General features: G+C 49.0%; 1 protein-coding gene across 1 annotated transcript; it reads left to right on the top strand.

Moving 5' to 3' along the window:
• The first annotated feature begins 379 nt into the window (after nucleotides 1-379).
• Nucleotides 380-26,802, top strand: SLC7A9 (solute carrier family 7 member 9). Its single transcript, XM_047835690.1, has 14 exons — nucleotides 380-502; nucleotides 960-1,042; nucleotides 1,601-1,758; nucleotides 3,541-3,688; nucleotides 3,969-4,211; nucleotides 4,583-4,708; nucleotides 4,938-5,037; nucleotides 5,760-5,804; nucleotides 6,268-6,391; nucleotides 7,941-8,044; nucleotides 14,015-14,111; nucleotides 15,190-15,339; nucleotides 24,783-24,957; nucleotides 26,708-26,802. Exons 3-14 carry the CDS (start codon nucleotides 1,663-1,665, stop codon nucleotides 26,770-26,772), a joined length of 1,473 nt encoding a protein of 490 aa, XP_047691646.1. The 5' UTR covers nucleotides 380-502; nucleotides 960-1,042; nucleotides 1,601-1,662; the 3' UTR covers nucleotides 26,773-26,802.
• Nucleotides 26,803-27,380: the final 578 nt, after the last annotated feature.

Genomic DNA, 27,380 nt, shown 5'->3' with positions numbered 1-27,380 from the left:
GTCTCTTCTGGATATCGGGGATGCTGTCGTGTTTACTCCAAGGCAAAACAACCGGAAGGATGTGGTCATGATAACAGCACAATGCTCCAGGCTGGGCTCCTCCATCCAAAGAAAAAACTTATCTGAGACAAGGGATTAGAGCTGCCACCTGAGTCAGCCTTCGTGGGGAGGGTGGGTCTGTCCCCAGCCCCCTGAGCACATCTGAGGCACCTCTGTTCCTTCTCTGAGTGAGACGGACCTCTGTGGCCTTCACGCGCTCCATTATCTCTGGGGCCTCAGTTTCCCCATCGGGTAAGGGCCACACAGTGGATCCCCTCACTGCTCCATGGGCAGGGGCACACAGACTGGGCCCCCTGAGCAGCAGTACCACCAAGTGGAACAGTCCCGGTGTTGGAGCTGCACATGCAGACAGCAGGTGCCTGCAGGAGGCCTCAGGGCTGGGTCCACATTCTGGCAAACTCTTCTGCAGCTCCAGGGGTGCCGGAACCGGTCACTGCCAAAGGTGAGTGGGAAAGACTTGCCTCCTCCTCCTCCGGGCTTGGCCAGAAGCAGGTGGGAGGAAAGCACCCGCCCTGCCCAGCCCAGCAAGTGACACGCACGGCGGTTCTTCTTTGTGCCGCCTGACCAGGGTTGTAAATACAGCCCATTGAGGCAATAAAAGAGTTAGTTCCAAAGTTTATCCCCTCGGATGCCAGTCTTCGGAGGGAGTTGTCCTTACAGGATGTTGCTGATTTGGGGGAATCTGGTTAAGGACAAAAACAGTGTTCTAGACATAAATGAACAACACAAAAACATTTGTGCACAGAAACTGGCTTGCCTGACCCTCCCCTTTTTGTGTGCTGTGTCCAAGCTTCATTGCTTAAAAAAAAAAAAAAAAAAAAAAAAAAAAAAAAAAGGTGTTTAATAATTACCTTCGTTGACCTCTGTACCTTCTGGCTTCCTCCACTCCTGGGCACAAGACATGGCCATTCCTAGGGCGCGACAGTGCAGACGCAGCCGCCAGCCTCGCTGGGCGGCTCCTGGACTCCGCGGGGTCAGGAAGGTAAGGCCCGAGGGGCGATGGGAAGGTTCCCTACTCTCCTGGCCAGAGGCTGAGAGGGACTTTATTTGGAGAAAGGGGACAGGAAATGACCGGCAGCTAGCGAGCCTCGAGCCGAATCTCCTCAGCATTCCATGCCCGGTCTCACTCAATGAAAAGCATCCCCTTGGCCTGCCCCAGGCGCCTCTACTCTTGGGCAACAACTATGAGGAAAGCGGTCATTCCTCGCCATTGATGCCACTGAGTATATATTCCAGTATGTTCTAAGATACTTCTTTTTACTTTTGGAAAACAGAAGGTGGAGGTAGAATGACTTTCGAGTGCATCGTTGCTGACGAGCAGGAGCTGACCGGTGGGGGCGGGGGGCCTTGGAAAAGAGCCCGGGACCCCCCCTTCCCCGTAGCGTCAACAGCGGTCGGGATGAGGTGTTAACCCTGGGACTGCGCAAGTGTACCCTAAAACAGTAGCTACTCATCTGCTTTTGGAGTCAGGCCCCACGGGCCCGGAGGGCTGCGAAGGAGAGCCCTCGCTGAGCCCGTGTCTGCATCCTGTCCACTACAGCATCTGCTGAGTCGAGGCCCATGCCCTCCTTGGAGCTGTCCTAGAACTGGCAGGAGGGGAACATGGAGGAGACAAGCCTGAGGAATCGGAGAGAAGATGAGAAGTCCATCCGGAGTATCCAGAGTAAGGAACCCAAGACCACGAGTCTCCAGAAGGAGGTAAGGTTGGTCCCTGGGCACCGGCCCTTCCCAGGTCAAGGGCAGCAAGAAGGGGCCCCGGTGAAGTCCCCGCTGATCTGCGTTGTAAAGCACATCTCTAAGTGAGCAGTTCTTTGGACGTACCTCTCTCCCTCTGGCCAGTGAACTTAGCTTTTTTTTTGCGAGGTTAACGCATGTGCTTCTGGGTGCCTGGCGAGTACCTGGAGGGGCTGGTGTTTGCCCAGACCGATGACCTCGGGGCGGGGGGGGGTGGTCAGACAGGACCTTCTGATGTTGGGATCCCCTCTATAGTGTCTTTACCAAGAATCTGCCCCGTGTGTGTCCCTCGTATTCCTTCAGTGATGGGAAACTCATTCTGCTTTAGTGAGTCTAGCAGGGATGGTGAGTGTGACGTGGGTCTGACATGGATGAGCCCTCTGAGACGGAATGTATGTAGTAATGGCTCGAATTGGAGGTGCCTGCGCCCTAGAGGGGGTCAGTGTCACATGCGGCTGGCAATTGAGCTGCAGGGAAGGGGAGCTTTGTGGGGAGGGGGGAGTGGAGACAGAACGGAGCTCGATGCAGGTGGATGGGTGTGGAAGGACAGCTTCAAACTCACAGGATGAGGAAGGAGAGTTCCAGAACAAGATCAGAATGGCTTTGAGGGCCCAACTAGTGGCCTGAGCTCTGGGCGGAGCCTCCGAGAGCTCCCATGCCTGATGGCAGAGGGGATGGAGGAGGGATTTGGGGGACAGCACCACTTGACTGTGGGTTGGCCTGGGAGCTGGGGTCCCTAGGAGTGGCTAATGCATGTTCCTGCCCACCGAACAGCACAGAACTAACTCCAGGTGGTCCTCAAGTCATTCCTAAACTCAGGCAGCTTCGGGGTGAACGCTGAGGGCCTCTGGGCTGGTCAGCCACATGGGCCATTAGAGGAGAAAAGCCGAGACCAACCCGCTAGTGCACCCCGGCCCCGAGGCCAACACAAGAGCTGACCCTGCTCCCGGGCCCCTCCCCGATTGCGTGTGACCCTTGCTGGCAAGCCGCGGCTGGGGGCTTCCTTGTTCACTGGACTCAACCCGCGTAATTCCGTACGTGACGTGCAGATCTTCAGTGTTCAGTCTGATGGGTATTGACAAACTCCTCACCCTAGAAAGCTCCCTCTTGTCCCTTTCCAGGTGGACTCCCCACCCCAGCCCTGAGTTTCTATTCCCATAGGTTAGTTTTGCCTGTTCTTAAATTTCATAGGAATGGGATTCCACGGGACGTGTCCGAGGCGGGGCTTGTCGCTAGGAAGCTCATACCCTGCAAAACAGCATCAGAGAAAGTTCACAGCCCCCAGATGTTTCTGCGCCTAGAGGCCTGGGTTTCTCCCGCCTGTCCCCACCTCTGCTCCCGAGAGGCCAGGGCCCCTGGTCAGAACCCCCAGCCCTGATTTCACTGTTTGCTAAATCAGTCTTCACCGTCTGGGCACCTTTATCAATAAGAGTAGAGGTTGGGAGACTGGAACCTGAGCCGGGTCTACCCACTCTGGCTGTAGATCCCTGGACAGTCACGTGACCTTTCTGTGCCTCTATTTTCTCCTCTGTCAAATGGGGTCATGAGGCCGTGGTGAGGATGCATGGACCTGATGTAAGTGAAGCCTGGTGTTTTGCTGTAACAGCACAGGCCAGAATCGCCTTCACCTGGGCTGCGCTGGCTGCACTGAGGGAGGGGAGGGGGGAGAGGGCTGAGGGCTGCTGTCTCGGGCCACGCGGCATCCTGGGTGGTGGCACTAATGCTCCCCCCTCCCCCACATCCAAGGTGGGCCTGCTCAGCGGCATCTGCATCATCGTGGGCACCATCATCGGCTCTGGGATCTTCATCTCCCCCAAGTCTGTGCTCAGCAACACGGAAACCGTGGGGCCCTGTCTCATCATATGGGCGGCCTGTGGGGTCCTCGCAACACTGGGTAACAAAGACGCCCCTCCCTGGCGAGCTCTCCCTGTGGAAGGTGGGCGCGGGCTGCGTGAGCACAATCTGTGTCCTGGCCTTGCTGTTGCCGGGGGTTCCTTTCGACGCCCGCGGGCAACCAGGTGTAAATTGGGCTGCTCTGGAATGAGCAATGGCCAAAACTCAGGGCGGTCTGCGGAGAGGGCCATGGTGGCCCGCATGGGCGTGGCCTAGAGGGAGGGAGTGACCAGGGCCACTCCTCACCAGGGGCCTGAAGGGACCCCCTCTCTGTGTTCCAGGTGCCCTGTGCTTTGCAGAGCTTGGCACGATGATCACCAAGTCGGGGGGCGAGTACCCTTACCTGATGGAGGCCTTCGGGCCCATCCCTGCCTACCTCTTCTCCTGGACCAGCCTGTTCGTCATAAAGCCCACATCCTTTGCCATCATCTGCCTCAGCTTTTCGGAGTATGTCTGTGCGCCCTTCTATTCGGGCTGCAATCCCCCTCCGGTTGTCGTGAAATGCCTGGCTGCCGCTGCCATCTGTGAGTACCCGAGTGTGACGCTCCGGGCTGGGGTCAGGAAAGACGCGGCACAAGGGACGTGGGAAGGCAGGCCTCGGCTCCACCATGCCCAGAAGAAGGCCGGTGGGCCTGGAGGCACTGGCAAGAAGCAGGGCACGGTCTGGTGGGGGCCCAAAGCCCTGGCGCTAGTCTGTCCCTCAAGGCAGCATTCACCTGGGGACTGGCTGCTTCTCCATGTCGTGGGACTCAGGGGTCCTCGCCAGGCACACCTGATGAATGAGGCAGTGGAGAGGACAGGATCGGGGGCAGGAGACCCTCTCAGGCCCCCGGGAAAGGAGGGAGGTGCTGAGCCCAGGGACGCACAACATCGCCCCCACTCTGGCCCCTTCCAGTGCTCATCACCACGGTGAACTCGCTGAGCGTGCGGCTGGGGAGCTACGTCCAGAACGTGTTCACGGGGGCCAAGCTGGTGATCGTGGCCATCATCATCATCAGCGGGCTGGTCCTCCTGGCCCAAGGTGACCGGCGGCTGGAGGGGAGGGTGGGCCACTCGGAGGTTGTGCTCTGAGGCCTGTGTCTCAGAAAGCCTGGCAGGAGTTCTGCAGGAAACATCTGTGGTTTCTCTGCTTTTCAGAGTCTGTCTGATAACCTGAGGCCACAATGCCTGTCCTTCTGTCCCACGGAGATGAGGCAGGATCCCAGTGTGGTCCTCTGACACCCACAATCCACTGTCTGACTTAATTACAGGGAACACAAGGAATTTTGAGAATTCTTTTGAGGGCACAAAACTGTCTGTGGGAGCCATCAGTCTGGCATTTTATAATGGACTCTGGGCGTACGATGGATGGTAAGGTGCCCCCCATCTGGTTGGGATTTCTCAGGTACGATGCTGAAACCAAGGAAGGCAAGGACCTCCCCTTCCTCGGGCTTGCGGGGGGGACCCTAAAGTTCACCTCCACCTCTCCATTTGGTTCAGCACCCACCCCCCCGCGTCTGTTCTCCTCGGACCCCACAGACGCTGAAACCCCGAACCCTTTCCCAGCCCCGCAGCAGGCCTGAGCTAGAAGCTTCACTGGACAGACAGGCCCAGCCGAATTGGAGGCCGTCAGAGCTGCCCAGGCACTCGATGAGGCACCAGTTCTCAGAGGCACTTCCATTGCACCCTGGGAAATACTAGGTGTAGTCGACGAGATTCCGTTTATGTTCTGTGAGGAAGAAGCGTGGCCCCCGAGGACGCTGCTCCTTCCCTCGTGCAACGCAGCTTTCATTCTCCTTCCAGACAGTGACACTAACAGTTTTCCAAAGCAGCCTGGGGACTCGTGCCTCCCCAGTAATTCTTGAAAACTTCCATGATTCCCACAGAGGGCAAAGACTTATCACTGACAGACGTGCAGACGTTGGGAGCCCCACCATCGTGGGGCTTTCTCCAAATGACATTACCCTGGATTCCTGCAGGAGAATTTTCTCTGTGGTGGAGGGTCTTCAATGAGGCCAACCTTTACTTTGTGTTTCACAACCTTAGCAAAGAAAGTTGAAGTTATGTTACTTGTGTGCCTTTTCTTTCTCTAGGAATCAACTCAATTACATCACGGAAGAACTTAGAAACCCTTTCAGGTAGGAGAACTGAGTCAGGCGGGAGACGGTGGGCCAGCAAGCACGTTTCCCTTCCCCAAGCACCAAGTGGACCCCTTCCATACTGCAAATTGTTCCTTATGAGCTCATGTATATCCGCTCGTCAGAGCTCGGTTTTGCTGTGGCAAAGTGGAATCGTAGCAGAGAGGATGAATGAACCCCAACTTTATCCTGGGCTTATTTTGCTTTATGAACAGTTCGACCTCCCCACCCTGGAGTCTGAGAGTGGGAGGGTTCTTTCTCATTTGAAAATGTCACGTCCCACAGCCCCTGCTTGTGGGTGGGCCTCCGGAGGCAGCAGTGACCCCCGCCCACCGCAGGGAGAAGTGGACGGGCAGCTGGGTGGGTGGGAAGAAAGGACTGGACAGAGACAACAGTCTTGTGAGGCTGTCACGGGATGCTCTGTCTGACCCTGGGTCCCTGCCCCTCGCCCCGCCCCCCCCAGAAACCTGCCCTTGGCCATCATCATCGGGATCCCACTGGTGACAGGCTGCTACATCCTCATGAACGTTTCCTACTTCACCGTGATGACTCCTACCGAGCTCCTGCAGTCCCAGGCGGTGGCTGTGGTGAGGACCTGGAATCTGTGGGGAGGGTGCTGGGGTCTGTGGGAAGCTGAGATACCCGCTCGAGATGAGGGAAATAATCGTCTAGGACATGCGCGGAGGGAGGGATAGCTGTTAGGGACGGCAGCAAAGACCCAATGCCATGGGAGGCCGAGGGCAGGTGGAGGCTTCTGTCTGTGACCTGGGCACACGCACTGAGGGCGGGTGGAGCAGGGCCGGATTTCCCCGGGGTTGGGGTTTTGACAGACACACATGTGCGTGAGAAAGAGCGAGGGAGGGACGGAAGGAGGGAATCAGAACAACAGACTGCAAGTTAAGCTGGTCAAGGAGGGTCTCGATGACAAGGGGGATGGGTGTGAAGGTCCACAGAAAAGGTGGGGAGGGTCCCACATGCTTGAGGCCTTGTGGAGCTGGGGTGGGACAGGAAATGAACTGGAAACAGGAGACAGGGAGCAGACGCCATCTTGGTTATGATGAGGTCACTGACCACCAGGACAGGTGGCTGAGGTGCAGGGAGAACAGGGTCGTGCTGAGCAAGGCGGTCAATTCCTTGACCCCTTGACTTCGGTGAGGGGCCACGGTGTTGGAAGGAAACCGGGACGAAGAATTAGGACAGGGAGGAGTGGAGAGGAGACTTCTGTTACTCAGTGTTAGACGGTGGGGGACAGTAAAGCATCCCAGAACAAAGAGCTGACTCCATACAGTTTACACAGCGTTCTATTCAGCATAACTTCCTGACAGGGGAATCCGGCAGAGGTTGATCAAGGCTCTGCGCAGTTATTCTCTGCAAAGTCTGGGCCTTGGTCCACAGATTTGATAGAGCGAGGGGATGCGCAGGAGGGCACTGGAGTGAGATCAAAGGGCTAGCATGCACCCAGTTGCCAGCCAACCTTTCATGACAACCTTGTGTCATGACCACCTGTGCACCAGGAAGGGGAAAGACCGTGTTCTAACAGAGTCCTGGGAGGGCAAAACAAGTCTCCTCCCATCCCAACCTTGGCAGGCATTTTTTTTTTAATTTTTTTAACGTTTATCTATTTTTGAGACAGAGAGAGACAGAGCATGAACGGGGGAGGGGCAGAGAGAGAGAGGGAGACACAGAATCGGAAACAGGCTCCAGGCTCCGAGCCATCAGCCCAGAGCCCGACGCGGGGCTCGAACTCACCGACCGCGAGATCATGACCTGAGCTGAAGTCGGACGCTTAACCGACTGAGCCACCCAGGCGCCCCCTTGGCAGGCATTTCTAAGGGATGTAGGTTACCGGGAATGCGTAGCCCCGGAGATCACCCAGAAAACATGAACACGACGGACAGAGGGCCAAGGATGGAGTATCATCAGCTCCGCTACAGTTCAGGAGGTGGGGGTGGGGAAGAATAAGTCGTTTTCTTCCGGAGAGGTTCTCTACTTTCTCCTCTCCCGGAGGGATTCAGAGCCAGTGCCCACCCAGGGGTGGGGGCCTGGGCCCCCCGGGGAGAGCCCAGCAGCTTCCTTGGGACCCATGGCTCCTGGGGGCTGTGCGAGACCTCAGGACTCCTCTGCTTCTCTCTGCAGACGTTCGGCGACCGCGTTCTCTACCCGGCCTCTTGGGTGGTTCCGCTGTTCGTGGCCTTTTCCACCATTGGTGCCGCCAACGGGACTTGCTTTACGGCAGGCAGGTAGGGGACCCCAGCACTCACCCTGGGGCGGTGGGGGGGGGGATGGTGGCGGTGGCAGCAGGGCCCATTCCACACTTGAGGAAAATAAGACCCAGGGTGAAAGTCCTTAGGGCTCTGCCAGGCTAACACATCATGGCATAACAGAAAACACAAAGTCTAACTGAAATTTGAGTAGAAGCTTAAAAAAAAAAGAAAAAAAGAGAAAAGAAAATCCAAAGTCCTAGAAAGGGAGCAAAAAGCTTGGCCGAGCTTACACGCTGGCGCTGGACCCGGTGGCCCCACTGAAGCGAGGCCCTGGCTTCCTTGTCGGCGGGGAGCAAAGTTGCCAACTTCACCAGGCAGTTTGGGGACACAGGGTGACAGGCACGCTGGGGCTACTTTTCACCTCGCCCCGTCTTTCACCTAAAAATATTTCTTGAACATCTTCCCATGTGAACATACACATAACCTAGATCAGGTAGTCCCAGCTTAGGCTTTCAGGCCACCTTTGTCACTACTCAACTCTGCCAGTGTAGCTCGAAGGCTGAGAGCTGGGGTTCCATTCTGCCCAAACTGTATCCACACAAGCAGGCATAGCTCACCAGCCCCTGCCAATCCCCTGGACCCTCCTGGTCTAGAGAGAGTTGACAGCGGTGTTGTATTCCATTTTGCGATGTGGCACGACTTAACCTCGGCTCACGGGCTGAGCGGGGGTGGTGGTCACAAACACTGATGCAGGGAACATTCTGGAACATGTCTCTGCCCCAGTGTCCAGTGTTCTGAATGGATAGATTTCCTGAGAGTGGAATCGCCAAAGTTTCTGTGCTTACACACTCTATGCCACAAAACCTTTCTTCTGAAGCCGCCGTCAAAGCCCGGGTTGTGCTGGTTAGCAACATTCGTTCTTCAAAAGCGTTCGGCTCTTCTGGATTCTTTGCATTTCTATAGGAATTTTAGAATCTACTTGTCAATTTCTACAAAAAGGCCCTCAAGGACCTTGATCAGGGCTGCGTGGAACCTGCAGATCAGTTTGGAGAGGGCCGCCATTTTAATGGTATTGATTTTTCTTAATCTAGGGGCAAGGACCCGCTCCCTTTATTTAGGTCTTAATTTTTTTCAAATACAGTTGTTTGAATAGTTTTTGAGTAGTTTTGAGAGTATGTGGCTTTTGCATATATTCTTTCAGATTCACCTCAAAATATTTCATTTTTTTGCGCTCTTGTAAATGGTATTTAAAAAATTTTTTTCAGTTTCTGAGAGTTTGCTGCTAATATTGAGAAACTTAATTTCAGTAGCTCCACTGAGGTTTAAATCCCATAAACTCACTTTGTAATTACACAATTCAATGATTTTAGTACATTTATTAAGCTGTGCAAATATCCTCACAGTTCAATTCTAGAACATTTCCATCACACCAAAAGTTCACTCCAGCCTAATTACCGTTAATCCCTGCTCCCACCTCCAGCCCTAGACTACCACTGACCTGCCCCTGTGTCTATAACTTTGCATTTTCTAGACAGTTCACTTAAATGGAGTGATACAATATGCCATTTGCATCTGGCTTTCTTTCACTCAGCATATGAGTTTTGAGGCTCATCCATGGCATAGCATATACCCGCTCGTTCCTTTCACCTGCTGAATCCTATGCCACTGTCTGGATATACCACAGTTTGTTTATCCATTCACGGGTAGATGGAGGTTTGCATTGCTTCGAGTCTGGGCTATCATGAACACTGCTGCTATGAATTCACACATGGGTTTGTGCGGACATATGTTTTCATTTCTCTTAGATTCCCAGGACTAGAACTGCGGGCTAATATAGTAGATCTGCGATCAACTTTTACAGAAATGGCTTAACTGTTTTCCAAGTTGGTTGTCTCATTTTAATTTCTATTAGCAATACGTGAGCATTCCAGTTTCTCTACATCCTCACTAACACTTGGTGTTGTCTTTTTAATTACAGTCTTTTGAGTGGATATTATGTCATTGTGGTTTTAACTGCATTTCCTTAATTACTAATGATACTGAGCATCTTTTTATGTGATTAGCCATTCATGTATCTTCTGATGAAATATCTATTCAAATCTTTTGTCCAATTTTTATTTTTTATGTTTTCAATGTTTGTTTATTTTTGAGAGAGACAGTAACAGATTGTGAGTGGGGAAGGGGCAGAGAGAGAGGGAGACACAGAATCTGAGGCAGGCTCCAGGCTCTGAGCTGTCAGCACAGAGCCCGACATGGGGCTCAAACCCACAAACCGTGAGATCATGACCTGAGCTGATGTCAGACGCTTAACTAACCGAGCCACTCAGGTGCCCCTTTTGTACACTTTTTAAATTGGGCCATTTGTCATCTTATTGAGTTGTAAGAATTCTTTATATATTATGGATACAAGTCCTTTATCAGGTATCTGACTTACACATATTTTCTCCCAGTCTGTGGCTTGTCATTTTTTTTTTAATGTTTATTTTGAGAGAGAGAGAGAGAGAGAGCACACACCCACGCACATGAGCTGGGGAGAGGCAGGGGCAGAGGGAGAGAGAGGGAGAACCCCAAGCAGGCTCCGTCCGCACTGTCAGCACAGAGCCCTATGGAAGGTTTGATCTCACAAACTGTGGGATCATAACCTGAGCTGAAATCAAAAGTCCAACGCTTAACCCACTGAGCCACCCAGGCTCCCCAACTTCTCTTTCTTAATGGTGTTTTTGAAATGCACGTTTTAAACTTTGACAAAGCCCAGTGTGTCACCGTTCATGTGTCACGCTTTTGTTGCCATATCTAAGAGCCTTTGCGCAAGCCAAAGTCACAAAGATTTTTTTTCTTTTGTTTTACCCTAGAAGTTCTATATTCTATAGGCGTAGCCCTCACATTTAGGTTTATGATCCATTTTGAGTTAATTCTGTATCATTCATGTGCCTGTGCAGCTTGGGGGTGGCCTGGGACTTGTGCTGTATTGAATTCTGTTGGAGAGAATTTATTGTGGGGTCAAACCTAAGATTTTTGCTTCCTGGTTTCTGAGTTTCCTATCTCACATAGACAAACTTTTCGCCTTTCAATAACACCTACCCGTGTTTTCTTCCAGCATTTTACTTTAGCTCTTTGATCAATCTGGAATGTATTTTGATTTGAGGCATAAATCTCACTCCTCCCCCTGCCCCCAACCTCTACCTGTTGTCCCAGATCCTGTTGATAGTCCGACCTTTCCCCTACTGGTTTGAATGATACCGCTATGCCCAGCATGCCGGGTTCACTCCATATCACCCATGGGCCCTGTCCTGGGCTATCACCGCGTGCAGACGCTTCCCAGCTCCGGCCACACAACACTGGGGAGAACCAGTGCTCCCATGTCAGTGCTCCACTCCTCCTTGCCTGCTCAGCCTTCCAGCCACACTTGCAGTGATGGTCTCCAGTTCCAAAAGTCCTGCTTGCTTTCTGAGCACTTGGAATTTACGGAGGGCTGTAAGCACTGAGGGGTCTACAGCGTGAGGTCACAGCGCCACCTGTCTCCTTCCATCTGGCGACTCCTTTATTCCCAGTTTCACTGGCTTGTTACGGGAACTAATCCGACGCCCTGTTTATGTCGTTTTCAAAGTTCAAATACGTACTTTTAATAGACAGGGCCCTTTGGCCTTTGTATTCCTGACTTGCGATTTTATCGTATTGTTGTCAGAGTGTGGGATCTTTATGACCTCACTTCTTCGGAAGCTTTAAGCCTTCCTTTGTGGCTTACTGCAGTCTTTATAAATGCTTCCTAGGGCCTGCAAAATAAGGTGTATTGTGTTCCCGCCGTCTGGATTTTTTATATCATCATCAAGCTTGTGCCTTGACCGTTCGAATCTTCTGCTCTCGGGGGATTTGTCAAGTTTGGCCTTCTCTCTCAAGGGCTCCTGTTTTTTGTAGTTTCTGGGTAGACGGCTTCCGTTTTCAGAGAAAATTCTTTTTGCCTTACGTTCTGTATTGTCCGATACTGATACTGCGGTCGCTGCAAGATTTAGGATGCTGCTTTTGGTAACACATCCCCCAACCCTTGTATCTTCCACACTCAGCGGCGACGGCGGGCTCTGGCTTGTCTCTTTCAACAAGCCCCCCCGGGGCATCTCGGGCAAGGCCAGCGGCCTCTGGTCACATTTGACGTGATTAGTATTGCAGTGGGACTAATCTCCAAATATCGTGGGGTTTTCTGGCTTTAAAAAAAAATCATATCCTGATTATCCATCAAATGTCGTTTTTTTTTTCTGCTGAGGTGGAAGTTGTATTTCTATTCTTTTAGCAATTACCCAGCAAATTGAACTCGAACACCTAAGAGTCTACTAGCCTCTCTGTTCTCTCCCCTCTCCCGCAAGGGCTCTCTCTCCCTTTCACATCGTCCAGTAGGTGAGCTCCACCTCGTCTGTCAACCTGCCACGTGCAGGACAAAAATTAAAGATCCAATACTTACGATGGGGTTCGTGAGCAAACGGCTGAGAAAGAATTCCTGAAACGCGTTTGGTGCAAAAAGGTGATTTTATTAAAGCACGGGGACAGGACCCAAGGCAGAAAGAGCTGCACCGGGATTGGGAGGAGTGACTGATTATATACTTTTAAGCAAGTTTCGAAGGAATTTGGAAGCAAGGCTTTCAGGACCTTGAGGGGCTAGCTGCTGTTAAGATAAGGTTACTTTTAGTCTTTAATCGAACATCAACGTGAAGGCACTAAGGCAGCCACGAGTTCCTCGAGGAAGGTCACACTCTGCACGTTTCCATCGGTGGTGTGTATCAGTGGGCTGCAAGCTGTAAGGAGATTTCATTGAAGCTACGTTTCTCTTGCCTTTGTCTCCCTCGTCACTCACATACATACCAACGTGTTTTACTGCTGTTTCCTTAACGTTGCTTCTTCAATCAACTCCTTCTGAGTTCAGTCCCTGTTTGTTTGTTGGAGTAGACTTCTGAATAGTTTCCAATGAGGAACGGAGAGCAGAAAATGTGCCGTAGTTATTGTTTACCTACACATGTACTTACTAAGTCAGTCGTCTTGAATGGTAGTTTGGCTGCACAGCACAGGAATCTGAAAACCAATTTCCCTCATCGCCGAAAAGATTCTCATTCCACGTCTGTTATGATTTTGCGTGTCTTAATTTTGTAGCTAATCTTTTAAATTCGGAAGCTTAAAAATTTTTTTTCCTTCCACTATAATATTTGTATCTGGGTATGCTTTTTTTTTTTTTTGTCTAGAGCTGGATTTAATTTGAAAGTTGTTTTTCAATTCCATGAAAGCTCTCTGCCCTTCTTTGAGTTTGCCTTACCCCGTCTAATATATTTGGGCTTCTTCCTGTTTCTTAATTTCCTGTCTGCATTTTCCATTTCTCTACACTTCGTAACTCAGATCTGGTTTCTAATTTATTTTTTTCACTGGCACCTCGTATATCAGTTGTTGATTCTTAAATTATGGTAATTTTGTATTTTTTAGAAATTTTTGGCATTTCCGCTTTTTTCAACATGTTAAACCTCGTCTTTCAGATTACTGAATCACCAGGAGTTCTTGGGGGCGGGGAGTCTAAGCTACTTGTTTGCAGTCTGCTGACCCACCCTTAACGTGTTTTGGTTCAGGTTTTGAAATATGGAAATTCTGTACAGCTTGGATTTAGGGAGTGCCAGGCTCCCCTGTGTTTGCTTCTGTCGGGTGCTCTGAGCACCGGGGTCCACTGTCCCTAGACTGGTTTTTCCATTTGCTTCTTGCCTAACTTTTGAGGACACAGAGCAGGTCGAATCTCCCTCAGGGCAGCCCCCTGCTCTTCCCCATTCATGTGACCCATGGTACCAGGATGCATTGCTCTCAGGAGCATTTAACCGCTTCACCTACTTCCCCCAAACTCACTCACCCCCAGAGACCGACTCCCACTGACAGCACCAGGTTCCGATTCAGTCCCTTTCTCCGTGGCCTTGGTAGTGAAGCCCAGTGATGGCACGACAGTCTGCACGCCCATCCACGGGTGCCGTATTATCACTTTTCCAGACTTGTGTACGTGGCGGGCCGGGAAGGCCACATGCTTAAAGTGCTCTCCTACATCAGCGTCAGGCGCCTGACTCCAGCCCCTGCCATCATCTTTTATGTAAGTATGAATTCCGCCATGAAAACACCCTCTTAAAGACAGAGGGGCCCTGAAGTAAATCAGTATTGCTAAGCCCAGTGGTTTTCCAAAGGCCCAGGTTCCGTTAGTCCTCAGCATGAAACAGGTATATGAAACAAGTTACCCAACGCCTGCTCCTCCTTCTGAGTTGATCCAGGAGACACTGTTGGACTCTTCCAACCTTGTACCCTCCGTGAGTCTTACAGGACCATTTGTATGTCTGGATCCCTGCTAGCAAATTATACCAAAGCCCACTAGCTTACAGGGAAGGAGAATAAGGCATTTAATGAGGTGCCTGGTAACTGCTTCTTGTTATGACCCAGGAATTTAGACGGCATGGCATCGTTGAGCAGTAGATGAAGCCCTGTGACATCTTCTGATTGGAGTTTCTCAGTAGGGGACAGTCCCTGGTCCTGTGCAACTGTCTCTAGTACCTATGGTCTCTCTGGACCATCCAAGCCCAGCCTCGGGGCCAGACTCCTTCCACCTCTTATGGAGAACATTGCTCTCCATAAGCCTACACGCTTTGAAGATGAGGAGAGGGCCCAAATCACAAAGCCTAGGCCACACAGCCGAAGGCAGGGCGGGGTCAGACTAAGGCTGTGTTGCAGCCCCCGGCCCTTTCCCCTGGCAAAGACCTTCCCGTGGGAAAACGTATCAGAACACTGGAGAGGTGCCTGGCTGGCTCAGCTGGTAGAGCCTGTGGCTCTTGATCTGGGAGTTGTGAGTTCAAGCTCCACAGTGGGAATAGAGATCACTCAGAAAAGTAAAATCTTATCAAGAAAAAAAATTTTTTTAAGAAATCTGGTGTGATAAACATGTGTGTTTTGTTCTCCCCCTGCTTGAAACTGCAACTTCACCGAGTTCTTTCCATCAGGCCTCGGGGAGAACACCCATCACAGCCAAAGACTAGTTTAACCCCACCTATATGGGATATGTAGGTTTCTGTCATGCAGACCTTTCCATCCACAGGAAGCACGGCTTCCTTAGCCTCCTGTGAAGGGACAGGGACCACGTTTTATGTACAAGTGACCGAAGAATTCACTCTTCTTTCCACTAGGGCATCATAGCAACTATTTATATCATCCCTGGTGACATAAACTCATTGGTCAATTACTTCAGTTTTGCTGCATGGCTGTTTTATGGCCTGACGATTCTGGGATTGGTTGTCATGAGGTTTACAAAGAAAGACCTGGAAAGGCCTATCAAGGTAAGTTTCGTTGCCTCAAATGTCACAGGTGGCTTTGATTTCTTGAAACGGATTACAGGTAACTACACTTTAAAATCTAGGGGTATGCTTTCTATTTCCAACCGGAGTGGAGTTTGCTCCTGATTTCTGGCCCCAGACCCGTTCCTGTGCAGGCAGCCACTAATAGTCCACATCTGCGAACTGTCTGGGGCTCCCTCCCTGCACAGCTCCCCGAGGTGGGTCTAAGAAGAATTTATTTTGTTTTGCTTCTGTTAGGGGCTTTTTGTTTTGCTTTGGAAACAACAATACGATTGAATTCTTATAAGAGCAAATGCAGATATAAGAAAAAGGTGGGGGGGGGGGTGCGGCGCCTGAGTGGCTCGGTCGGTGAAGTGTCCGACTTTGGCTCAGGTCACGATCTCACAGTTCGTGGGTTCGAGCCCCACATCGGGCCCTGTGCTGACAGCTCAGAGCCTGGAGCCTGCTTCAGATTCTCTGTCTGCCCTCCCCCCCAACTTGTGCTCTCAAAAAAAAAGAAGTTAAAAAAAAAAACTTCTTAAAAAAAAAAAACAAGGTAGGAAAGCTGAGGACTTAAGTAACTAGGACAAGAACAGGATCATGTCTTTAGCTTTAGGATGTTGTTTCAGAAGTGTGCCTGGTGGTCTTTCTGGCACTGAAGCCTGCCTGTGGCCAAGTCTCTGAAGTCAGCGGAGACATGGAATTTGGCATTTCCACTTCCATCAGGTCACCTGGCAAGCAAAATCATGATGGTAGAGCAGATTTTTTTTTTTTTAAAGGAGATTGAAGTTTATTGACTATAGCACAAGAGAGCAACGGGCAGGTCAGCAAAGCAGAGGCTGTCTGCTGGTGGAACAGATTTTTTCATCTGTACAAAATCCCTCAAACAAAAGGTATTTGGCAGAAAATAACAAAGGAGGTAGGGGAAAAAGGATCTAACACACACGTACAGTTGGAGTCCCCGATGAATGAAATAAAAGCAACAGAATTCTTTTTTAAAATTTGTTTTAGATTTATTTTTGAGAGAGGGCACGCAATAGAGTGGGGGAGGGACAGAGAGAGGAGGAGACAGAGAATCTGAAGCGGACTCTGTGCTGACAGCAGGGAGCCTGATGGGGGCTCAGACTCACAAACTGTGGGATCGTGACCTGAGCCAAAGGCAGATGCTTAACCGACTGAGCCACCCAGGTGCCCCAAGCAACAGGATTCTTAAGAACTGTAATTCAAGGAACGTGTATTAGGGTCGGAAAAACAGAAGGGGGACCGAGAGAGGAAGGGATTTGAATCAGCATACCAGAAGTCGTATGACATCACTTACCGACTCAGAACTAGAAGGGGCAACCGGGAAATGTATTCTGATTGAACTCTGCAGCTCTAGAAGATCATGCTGTGAGTGTCCACTCCCTCCTCTTTCCTCCCCCGACCCCAGTCCACTTACAAAGGAAAGAAATTAATACGGGCACCAAAATTCTCATCAGCCACACTTCATATCCCGAGACAGTGGAGCAACCAATTTCTGGCGTTCAGAGAGAGAAAATATTAGCCAAAGATTTTATATCCAAACTGACCTCGAAGAATAAACTTACCAATATGAAACACCTCAACGCATGGACTGTTGCATGAGACCTTTGGGAGGAACCACCTAGAGAATGAGCTTCAGAAACCAAAAAGTTTGTGGCCCAGAACCGGACTCAGTGACGGCAGACAGGGAGACAAAATATCAAGCCCTGACAATTTGATGCAAGATGGAAGAGAAAGCCTATGAAAGCGTGCCGGGTAAGGAAAGCACGCCAACAAGACTGCCCCGGGGTGCCATCTGGAATTAGACGTGGGGAGGAAAGAGAAGAATCCCTAGCTAATTCCATTACTGCTTATTATAGACACTATGGAACAAAGAGATTGTAAGGAGGGTACGGTGTGATATCTTCTATTTATAATGGTAACTCTCGGAACAAAAACAGCATTTATAAATCCCAAAAGTTATATCCAAAATACACACACACACACACACAGACCATATTGTAAAAGACCCTCTCTAGAAAGACTTGAAACAAATCAGAATATCTGCCTGGCTAACATTTTCTTGGTAGGAGGCGTATTAGGGTGGTTTGCTGTTACTCTTGGTTTTTTTGCTTATTACAACTTTTTAACACCCCCAAACTTTCTAGAATCTATAAATCTCTTCATAGTCCCATTTCCAGCTGCTAGTTGTGTGGGAAAATAATAATATTTAAGTCCCCAAATGTAATACGATGTTTTCAAGACGTGTGAGCGAAGTTTCAAATTGCGCTCCAAATCCAACACAAGTCAGAATCGCGTGTACGCACAGTGAAAAGTGAGAGTCACGTGCCCTCAGGTGCTGGGAGACCGCGTTACTGGGCGAACGGTAACCACTTGTTAACAACCAGATTCACTGGTTGGTCACCAGGAGATCACTTTTAAAGCAGTTTACTTCCTGGTGTAATGCATGCGTTTATATGCATTTGCTGTGTTTTAGTTACATTTGAGGACACTGGTTGGGAATCTGGCGTTTCCTGTGATACGTGGTACTTTTTCCCCCATTTAAAATAAGAGAAACAGGCCTCAGGTGAGAGTTTTCCCACCGAATGTCACTCTTCAAGGGCGGAAAACTGACAGTAAGTAGCAGTCTGCATAAAGGAATATAAAACAATGTGGAGCCCAAACCTGTCAGTTACATGAATAAGCTAATCTATTCAGTTTACGTGAGTTTAAATCAACCATTAAAAGAAAAAGACTTTTCAGAGAGCGCCTGTGTGGCTTAGTCAGGGGCCGGCTCTTGATTCTGGCTCAGGTCCTGATCTCACGGTTCCCGAGATCAAGATCCGAGTCGGGCTCTGTGCTGACAGTGCGGAGCCTGCTTGGGATGTTCTCTCCTCCTCTCTCTCTCTCCCCCTCCCCTGCTCGCCTTTTCTCTCTAAAAATACATAAACATTAAAAAAAAAAAAAAAGATTTCTCAGGCAGCTTTACAAAGCTGTGAAAAAATTAAAAGGATATCAGCAAAGGCATACCAAGCAAATGAAAACACACAGACAACAGGGTTTGTGATCTCAGCAAACAGGCACCAAGGCCCAAAGCACACTTCAGTGTCCTTCGTAATGTGAAGTGCTTCAGTGATGCTGAAGGCTAAAATCCACAATAAAGAGATCACAGGTATGAAAACCTAGTCACCAGATCACACGGTAGTCATTTTCATGAAGCAGCAACCTCAGAAAGTACAGCTAGACACACACACACACCCTAACAGGAGACTTTAAAGTGGCTCCCTTCAGGGACGCCTGGGTGGCTCAGTCAGTTAAGCGTCTGACTTCAGCCAAGTGTGATCTCACAGCTTGGGGGTTTGAGCTCTGGGCTGACAGCTCGGAGCCTGGAGCCTGCTTCAGAGTCTCTGTCTCCCTCTCTCTCCGCCCCTCCCCTGCTCATGCTCTCTCCTAAAAATAAGCATTAAAACACATTTTTCACGTGTCTCCCTTAAGTCCCAGACAGACCCAGACATCGCACTGGTACATGTGACAAGCCCTAAACAGCAGAACAAGGCAGATGTCAGAGACCATATCAGACTGTGAGGCCCCAAAACAGCAAACACACCTTTTCAAGTGCATATGGGAGAGGGCTGAAAACTGACAGTCTTTGATGCCACAAAGAAAACCTTGAAAAAATTAGAAGTAAGGGCAAACCACATTCTCTATCTATAATGCAATGACACAGGAAAGTAATCTTTAAAAATTAAGCTTTTCAACCCAACAGGAAATAGGAAATGAAAGTACACAATTTCCTAAAAATGACAATAAAAATAAGACATAATCTTAGGATCGGTGCTCTGAGAAAGTTTCGTTGCATTAAATACAACAATAAACATGAAAACAGGCAACTCAAAAAGCAAGAGAAGGAACAACAAAGAAAACCGAGAATGTAGAAGGGATGAATGAACATGAAAGACTTTAAGATTTTTAATTGGATTATCTGGTTTTTGGAATTTCCCCGAGAATTAGTTTTAGTAACTTTACATTTTCCTAGAAAATTGTCCATTTCGTTGACTTTATTTACACTGAGTTGTACAAATTAGTTTTACGATTAAAAAAAATTCCCATGTTCTGGAGATTATTTCCCCATTTTTGTTTCTTATTTGTGTGTTTGTGCCCTCATTTTTTAAAAGGTTACCCACAGGGGCACCTGGCTGGCTCTGTCAGTACAGCCTGCACTCTTGATCTTGGGATTGTAAATTCAAGCCCCATGTTGGGTATAGAGATTACTTAAAATCTTAAAAAAAAAATTTTTTTTAACGTCAATTCATTTTTGAGAGACAGAGACAGAGTGTGAGCGGGGGAAGGGCAGAGAGAGAGAGGGAGACACAGAATCTGAAGCAGGTTCCGGGCTCTGAGCTGTCAGCAGAGAGCCCGATGCGGGGCTCGAACCCAACGAACCGTGAGGGTCAGATCGTGACCTGAGCTGAAGGCGGGCACTTAACCAACTGAGCCACCCAGGTGCCCTGACCTGAGATTACTTAAAATCTTAAAAATGAAAATAAAAGGTTAGCTACAGATTGTTTTATTGATTTTTCAAATTATTTCTATCAACTATAATACTCATACCAAAGCTAGCACAAAAAAGGGGAAAAAGAAAATCATAGACTAATCTCACTTTTCAATAACAGCTATAAAATTTTTAAAAAAATTTTTTTAACGTTTATTTATTATTGAGAGACAGAGTGTGAGCAGGGGAGGGGCAGAGAGAGAGGGAGACACAGAATCTGAAGCAGGATCCAGGTTCCAAGCCTGCAGCACAGAGCCCAATGCAGGGCTCGAACTTACAAACTGCCAGATCATGACCTGAGCCGAAGTCAGACACTTAACAGATGGAGCCACACAGGCGTCCCTAAAATTCTTAAATAAAACTGTTTAACAAATAGAACACAATTACGTTAAAAAGATAATATATCATGAGGCGCCTGGGTGGCTTAGTCGGTTAAGCATCTGACTTCGGCTCAGGTCATCATCTCACGGTTTGTGAGTTCGAGCCCCGCGTCGGGCACTGTGCTGACAGCTCAGAACCTGGAGCCCACTTCAGATTCTGTGTCTCCTCCTCTCTGCCCCTCCCCTGCTCATGCTCTGTCTCTCAATAATAAACGTTAAAAAAAAAATTTTTTTTAAAGATAACATGTCATGACTAAGTCATGTCTGTGCAAGAACAGCTAAAGCTCAGAAAATCTACTCTCTCCCAAAATACATAAACATTAAAAGGGGGGAGGGTGGCTCAGTCGGTTGAGTGTCCAACTCTTGATGTCATCTCAGGTCATGGTCTCGCGGCTCGTGAGACTGAGCCCCGTGTCTGGCTTTGCACTGGCAGCACAGAGCCTGCTTGGGAGTCTCTCTCTCTCTTCCTCTGCCCCTACACTGCTGGTGCTCACGCTCTCTCGCTCAAAATAAACAAATCTTAGATTAAAAAAAAAAATCAAATATGGATTTAGCTCATGGGTAGATAGAATTCATCATATTAATATACCTATGGAGGAAAACCCTACAATCACCTCTCACAGATTTCACCAGATATGATTCAATATGCATTACTGATAAAAAACAGGAACTTATCACTATTTCCTTAGCATGAACACACACACACACACACACACACACACACACCCCTTCGGCAAAATGCTAACAGCTGTTTTAACTGAGAAGGTGACAGACACTACAGAGGTCCCCGCTGAAGTGAGGCACAGGCGCCTTCCATGTCTGCTGTCATTTAGCTCAGTTTGAAGACAGTAACAAGGCAATGGGACGAGAAGGCAACTCGGAGTGGCAGAGCTAGGAAAGCCTTTCTAAAGTCTCAGGCTTCCTCCTTCCCAAGACACCACATCGTGCCTCTGGAAAATCCAAAAGGATTAAAGAAAAAACTACACGGAAATATGGTCAAGTAATGAGACGTAAAATAAACACACTGAAATCAATAGCCTTTTTATAAAAATGGCATCCACTTAAAAGATCATGAGTGCACTTCATTCCCCCAAACACATTAATTCGCGAGTGCCTAGTCGTAACCTCAGAAGGGAGGCCTCTTCTGAAAGACAGAAAAGGTCACCTCAACAAAGGAAAATTCACACGTGTTCTGAGTTAGGAAAAATCAGTATCATAAAGATGTCACTGTTTTTTAATGTAGACATTAAAAAAAAATTTTTTTTTTTAACATTTTGAGAGACAGAGAGAGTGCTAGCAGGGGAGGGGCAGAGAGAGAGGGAGACACAGAATCTGAAGCAGGCTCCAGGCTCCGAGCTGTCAGCACAAGAACCCTATGTCAGGCTCGAGCCCATGGATGCAAGCAAGATCATGACCTGAGCCAAAGTCAGACACTCAACTGAATGAGCCATCCAGGCGCCCCTTAGACATTTAATGAGGCCATGATATATCAGATCTTTTTTCTAGAGTTAGAGGAGTTGATTACAAAGGTCACACTGAAGAAGCAAGATGAACAGCCAGCAGAACAGAGAAGAGGATATTGAAATATAAAGGTTCTAAAATTTAAACATAATGGTGCCTATGCATGAAGAAAATCTAAATTATGTAAATTGCTTTGTCATCCAAGAATGGGCGAAAACTTTCCTAGGACTCAAAATCCAGAAATGAAAAGGGAAAAATGGACAGACAAAACCCGAACAAAATAAAAATGTATGCATTGAAAAAAAGGGAATTTTAAAACACGTATACGTAGCAGATGGGGAAAATACCTGCACTGATATCACAAAAAGAAAGGGGGCTAATACCCTTAATTTAAAGAGTTCCTACAATTGGGACGGGAATCACCCACATCTGAAATGGACAAAACCTATCAACAAACAACAGATACGAAAAGACAGTTCAGAGAGCGCCTACAATGATACTTAAAGATGAAGCAAACGAACCCCAACCAGCTCCACCTCCCGCCAGTAAGAGAACGCAGACCACAGCTCTGGTTGCCCATCAGTCGGGCAGACACCCCACACTCTGGCCACACTCCTCGGGGAGCAGCCCGCTCGCACACGGCTGCCGGCATACAAGTGGCGTAGCACATTTGCACTTACCTTTTCACCCGGACACCCCATTTTGAAGTAATCTACCCCAAGGTGAAATGGGCAAAAATATGAAATATACACAAGATTACTTACTGTGGCAAAAGGTTCAGCACAACCCAGGAGCCAATCAATGGGAGACCGGTTGAATAGATGTTGACACCTCCACGAACCAGAGTGGTATGCAGCAGTAAAAAATGGATATTTTTTACTAGGTATTATTATGGTATTACTATGGCCCTATCTCTGCCACATATTAATAGAAAAAAAGCCAAGTGCTGGGGCGCCTGGGTGGCTCCGTCGTTTATTTTTATTTATTTTTGAGAGAGAGAGACACACACCGAGCACAAGCAGGGGAGGGGCAGAGAGAAAGGGAGATACACAACCTGAAGCAGGCTCCAGGCTCTGAGCTGTCAGTGCAGGGCCCCACGCGGGGCTCGTACTCAACGAACCTCGGGATCATGACTTGAGCTGAAGTTGGATGCTCAACCGACTGAGCCACCCAGGCGCCCCCTGGGTGAGTCTCAGGTCACGATCTCACAGTTCGTGATTTCGAGCTACGTTGTCGGGCTCTGTGTTGGCATCGCGGAGACTGCTTGGGATTCTCGCTCTCCCCCTCTTTGCCTCTCCTCCACTCACACTCTCTCTCTCAAAATAAATAAGTAAACTTCAAAAAAAAGAAAAAAGCAAAGTGCAAAACCATCGTTTATATGTTTGGTATCTTTTATCTGGGGGCAGTGGAAGATGAACATGTGCATGTATGGTTGCACTTCTGTGTGTGTGTATTTATTTTCAAAAAGAAATAGGTCAGGGGCACCTGGCTGACTCAGTCAGTGGAGCACGCGACTCCCGATCTTGGGGTCATGAGTTCAAGCCTCACATTGGGCGTAGAGCTTACTTAAAATCTTAAAAAAAAAAAAAAAAAAAAAGAATAAACAAAACTGGTAAGAAATTTTAAGTTATATTTTTTTTAATGAAATTTATTGTCAAACTGGTTTCCATACAACACCCAGTGCTCATCCCAAAAGATGCCCTCTTCAATACCCATCACCCACCCTCCCCTCCCTCCCACCCCCCATCAAACCTCAGTTTGTTCTCAGTTTTTTTTTTGTTGTTGTTGTTTTTTTTAATTTTTTTTTTTAACGTTTATTTATTTTTGAGACAGAGAGAGACACAGCATGAACGGGGGAGGGTCAGAGAGAGGGAGACACAGAATCCGAAACAGGCTCCAGGCTCTGAGCGGTCAGCACAGAGCCCGACGTGGGGCTTGAACTCATGGACTGTGAGATCATGACCTGAGCCGAAGTCGGCCGCTTAACCAACTGAGCCACCCAGGCACCCCTGTTCTCAGTTTTTAAGAGTCTCTTATGCTTTGGCTCTCTCCCACTCTAACCTCTTTTTTTTTTTTTTCCTTCCCCTGCCCCATGGGTTTCTGTTAAGTTTCTCAGGAGCCACATAAAAGTGAAAACATATGGTGTCTGTCTTTCTCTGTATGGCTTATTTCATTAAGTTATAATATTTTAAAATTTAGAAGGGAAAAAAAATCCCTCAAAACTGAAAACAAATAAAGAAACCTTACTCTGTGACAAGTAAATGACAAAAGCACCTGGAGGAAAACTAAGTGCGGTATTTTGAATGAATCTCCCTGTGGGTTATACTCTGAGGTTAAAAAGAACTACAGGACATCTTACAACTTCATAGCACCACTTACAGTAGTGGTCTGAAGACAGGACTGGTACAGTTACAGGCACATCGTAGGACAAAGCAAGTAACTACGCTAAAGCCATTTAAGAAACAAGATTTTCAGAAGCGTTAAGAAAAGCAAGTCTAAAGTAAGGAAAAAATGAAATCTTACCTTTGAATTGGAAGTAGCAGTGTGAACTTGTGAATTTTTCCCTTTCTTGAAAAAAAAAAAGTGTGTTCGGTCTCTGTAAAAGAACAAGGAGTACTCCAACCCCCCAGATTATGGTTTCTAAGCGCCATTTCCTACTAAAAGAAAACCGCTCCCTGGAGAAATGGAGGAATCCAGACCCAGTGGCACTGGCTTCCTCTCCTGCCCCTGAAGCCACTGACTGACCCTGGCGATTCAGAAGTGGGACAATGAGACATTAAGGGCCTCATGATGGGTTTAGGAAAGGAAGCGTTGTCGTTCCAACGACCAAGTATTCTTGCCTCCAGACCCAACTACCAGCGTGCAGGGAACTTTCAGGGAGAGGCGGGGGGGGGGGGGGGGGGGGGGGGGAATTAAAATTACTGAAATTGGAGGAGGGGCACACAGAGTTCATTACATTCTTTCCCACTCAGTGTTTTGTTTTGAATGAAAACTTTCGGGAAGGACAGGAGTGCACGTGGTCAAATCATGACTCCATGTTGTCTCGCCTGCAGGTGCCCATTTTCATCCCCATCTTGGTGACTCTCGTCTCCGTGTTTTTGGTTTTGGCCCCAATCATCAGCGAACCCGCGTGGGAATATCTCTACTGTGTGCTATTTATACTCAGCGGCCTTATATTTTACTTCCTTTTTGTCCACTATAAGTTTGGATGGGCTCAGAAAATCTTAAGTAAGTACCAACATGGGGACTGTCGTGCTGTTGGCGAGGCGCAGACAGGCACAGCGTCCCGCACCTCACCTGTCCTGGTTCTACCGACTTTCTTATCGCAGGATCTCAGGCAGCTAGCAAATTTCATCCTCTCAGTGTGACACCTCTGGGGTCCACCCGTGGCCTCATCCCTTGTCCCCGTCAATTACTGTAACAAGTAGGAAGGGACATCACCATCTGCTTTTCTTATTTTCCACCGTAAAGTACACATAACACTGACCATCCTAATGGTTTTTAAGTGTAGGCTTCAGTACGGATAAGTGTATTCACATCGTTGTGCATCCAACCTCCAGAGCCCCACTTTCTTTCGTCTGATACACAGACACCATCTGAGGCTCAGCAGCACCCCCGAGACACCCAGAACGTGACAGTGTCGGGACGAGGGCCTGAGCCTTCCAATGCCGGAGCCACAGCTCTCACCACTCAGCCATCCTGGACCCTCAGCTGCTTTAGGGCAATTGTTAGGAAGCGTAGCTACGTTAACCACTTTCACTTTGGAAAAACAAAGTCGTGGTACCAAGTACATCAAGGGGCCTCTGCGTACAGCGCACCTGGGGGGGGGGGGGGGACACTCACAGCATCACATCCTGTGCTGCAGATTCAACCACAGGGAGCCAGCCCCCAGCACCCTCGCCCGTCAAGGGTCCTCTACCTCTGACAGCCCTTTCTTGGTCCCCCGCTCCCTGTACTGTTTCTAGAAGGCGGGAATTGGGCTGTGCAGTTTCACTCCGGGTCTATGCAACAGCCACCTAGTATCCATAGAGTAGATGTGACGAAAACAGGCCCCTTCTCCCTCAGCTTGTCCGAGCAGGAAAGCAGGGAAGCACAGCCGTCCCTGCAGGCACTCCTATCTGGTTTTACTTCCGTACGTGCGACTCGGGGAGACGTACGAGGTACGATAGCAAAACCCAACTGCGAGGCGGTGAGGTTGACCCTGGACTTTCCAGGGGCCGCTCCCCAGCCCGGGCACTGCCTCACCTGGGAAACCTGACATAGGTGTTTCAGCAAGAGCGAATCTGTTTCATGTTGATTAACAAAGTGAAACCAAACCCAAAATTCGGCTTTATTGTTTCTACCGGGGACATTTTCCTTTCCGGAAGCAGCTCTCCCCACCGCACAACCTCTTTCCTCTGATCGAAGCCCGAAGCTGAGAGAGGGCTGCAGGCACACGACTAGAAACAGGAAAGTCCGGTGGTTACTGTGAGGACAGCCATTTTCCCCAGGCCTCGGAGCATGAATTCAGATCTGATCGTCCTGACAGAGAATCTAGCCAGGACGACTCACAACCTACAGGGACAAAGCAGGGCTTACCTCTCAGCTTTAGAAAACTTACTCCACCCGCTCCCTGCAAAAACTGGTAGGAAGCTGGGCTTGAGGAGGTGGAAAGAAGAAACTATCTGGGTTTTAGGCAAGATGCAGGCCCGGTGCCTTCCAGCCACATATTCAACTCTTGGTCAGTGGTAGTTAAATATGTACACACGAGTCCTGCAGATCTTCCCTGTAGAGGACGGGGTTTGGTGGCAATAAAATAGCAGGTTCCCAATGCTTTTCCGGGAAGTAACTTACCTCCAAAGAACCACTGTGGCTCCCAGGATGGTTCTGAGCCCCTCGGGCCCCTGACCCCGGCTCGAACAGAGGACACGGCCCCAGGGGGCGGGAGCCAGATTTCTGCGCCCCTCTGACCGCACTTGTTGACTGGCTTTTGCTCCAGAGCCCATCACCATGCACCTTCAGATGCTGATGGAGGTCGTGCCGCCAGAGGAAGCTCCAGAGTAGCAAGCCCGGCCTCCCGGAGCCAAGTCCAAGCTGCGACGGATTTATTTGTGTAAGCGGTATTTGTGGTTATTTCTACCTGGTGTCTTCCTCAAGGGAAAAAAAACCCAAAAAAACCACGTATTCAGGTGTTCATAACGCTGTTATGTTTCCATAGCCTCAGTTCTCTGGGTGGGGGTTCTAGAGAGAACGGACAGGCGTTTGCCGAAGTTAGCAGTGAAGATGCAACCTAACTGAAGGCTGGCGGCCAGCCGAGGGCTCAGTGAAAACTACCACCTTACGACTGTGACGCTTCAGCGGGGGGAGGCACATCACATCTACTTAGATAAAGGGCACTCTTTAAACCAGGGACCAAGAAGGTGTGCAAAAATACACACACGTTTTGCTCTGATCGAAACAGATTCTTAACACACTGAAGCACAGATGTTTTACTGCCCACCCTCGCCGCTCCCAGAAGTACCGCACCCCCGTGTCCGAGGCAGGTCTATCCCAGGCTGAATGTCGAGGCCCCCACTGCAAGACGGACCATCCAGAACCATCCGCAGCCTGGTGCCCAGGACAGGCCCCACCTCAGCCCTCACAGACACTGGTCAAACCAGAAAGGGTGATGA

The sequence above is a fragment of the Prionailurus viverrinus genome, chromosome E2 (genome assembly GCF_022837055.1).
Source record: "Prionailurus viverrinus isolate Anna chromosome E2, UM_Priviv_1.0, whole genome shotgun sequence".
NCBI classification, from domain to species: Eukaryota; Metazoa; Chordata; class Mammalia; order Carnivora; family Felidae; genus Prionailurus; species Prionailurus viverrinus.
The sequence above is the reverse complement of the archived record's forward strand: the minus strand, read 5'-3'. Positions and strand labels throughout refer to the sequence as shown.

Coding starts and splice junctions, on each gene's coding strand:
- SLC7A9 (XM_047835690.1), top strand. CDS start 1,663: ATGGAGGAGACAAGCCTGAGGAATCGGAGAGAAGATGAGAAGTCCATC. Junction 6,392..7,940: donor AGTCCCAGGCGGTGGCTGTG/GTGAGGACCTGG, acceptor TTCTCTCTGCAG/ACGTTCGGCGACCGCGTTCT. Junction 15,340..24,782: donor ACCTGGAAAGGCCTATCAAG/GTAAGTTTCGTT, acceptor TCTCGCCTGCAG/GTGCCCATTTTCATCCCCAT.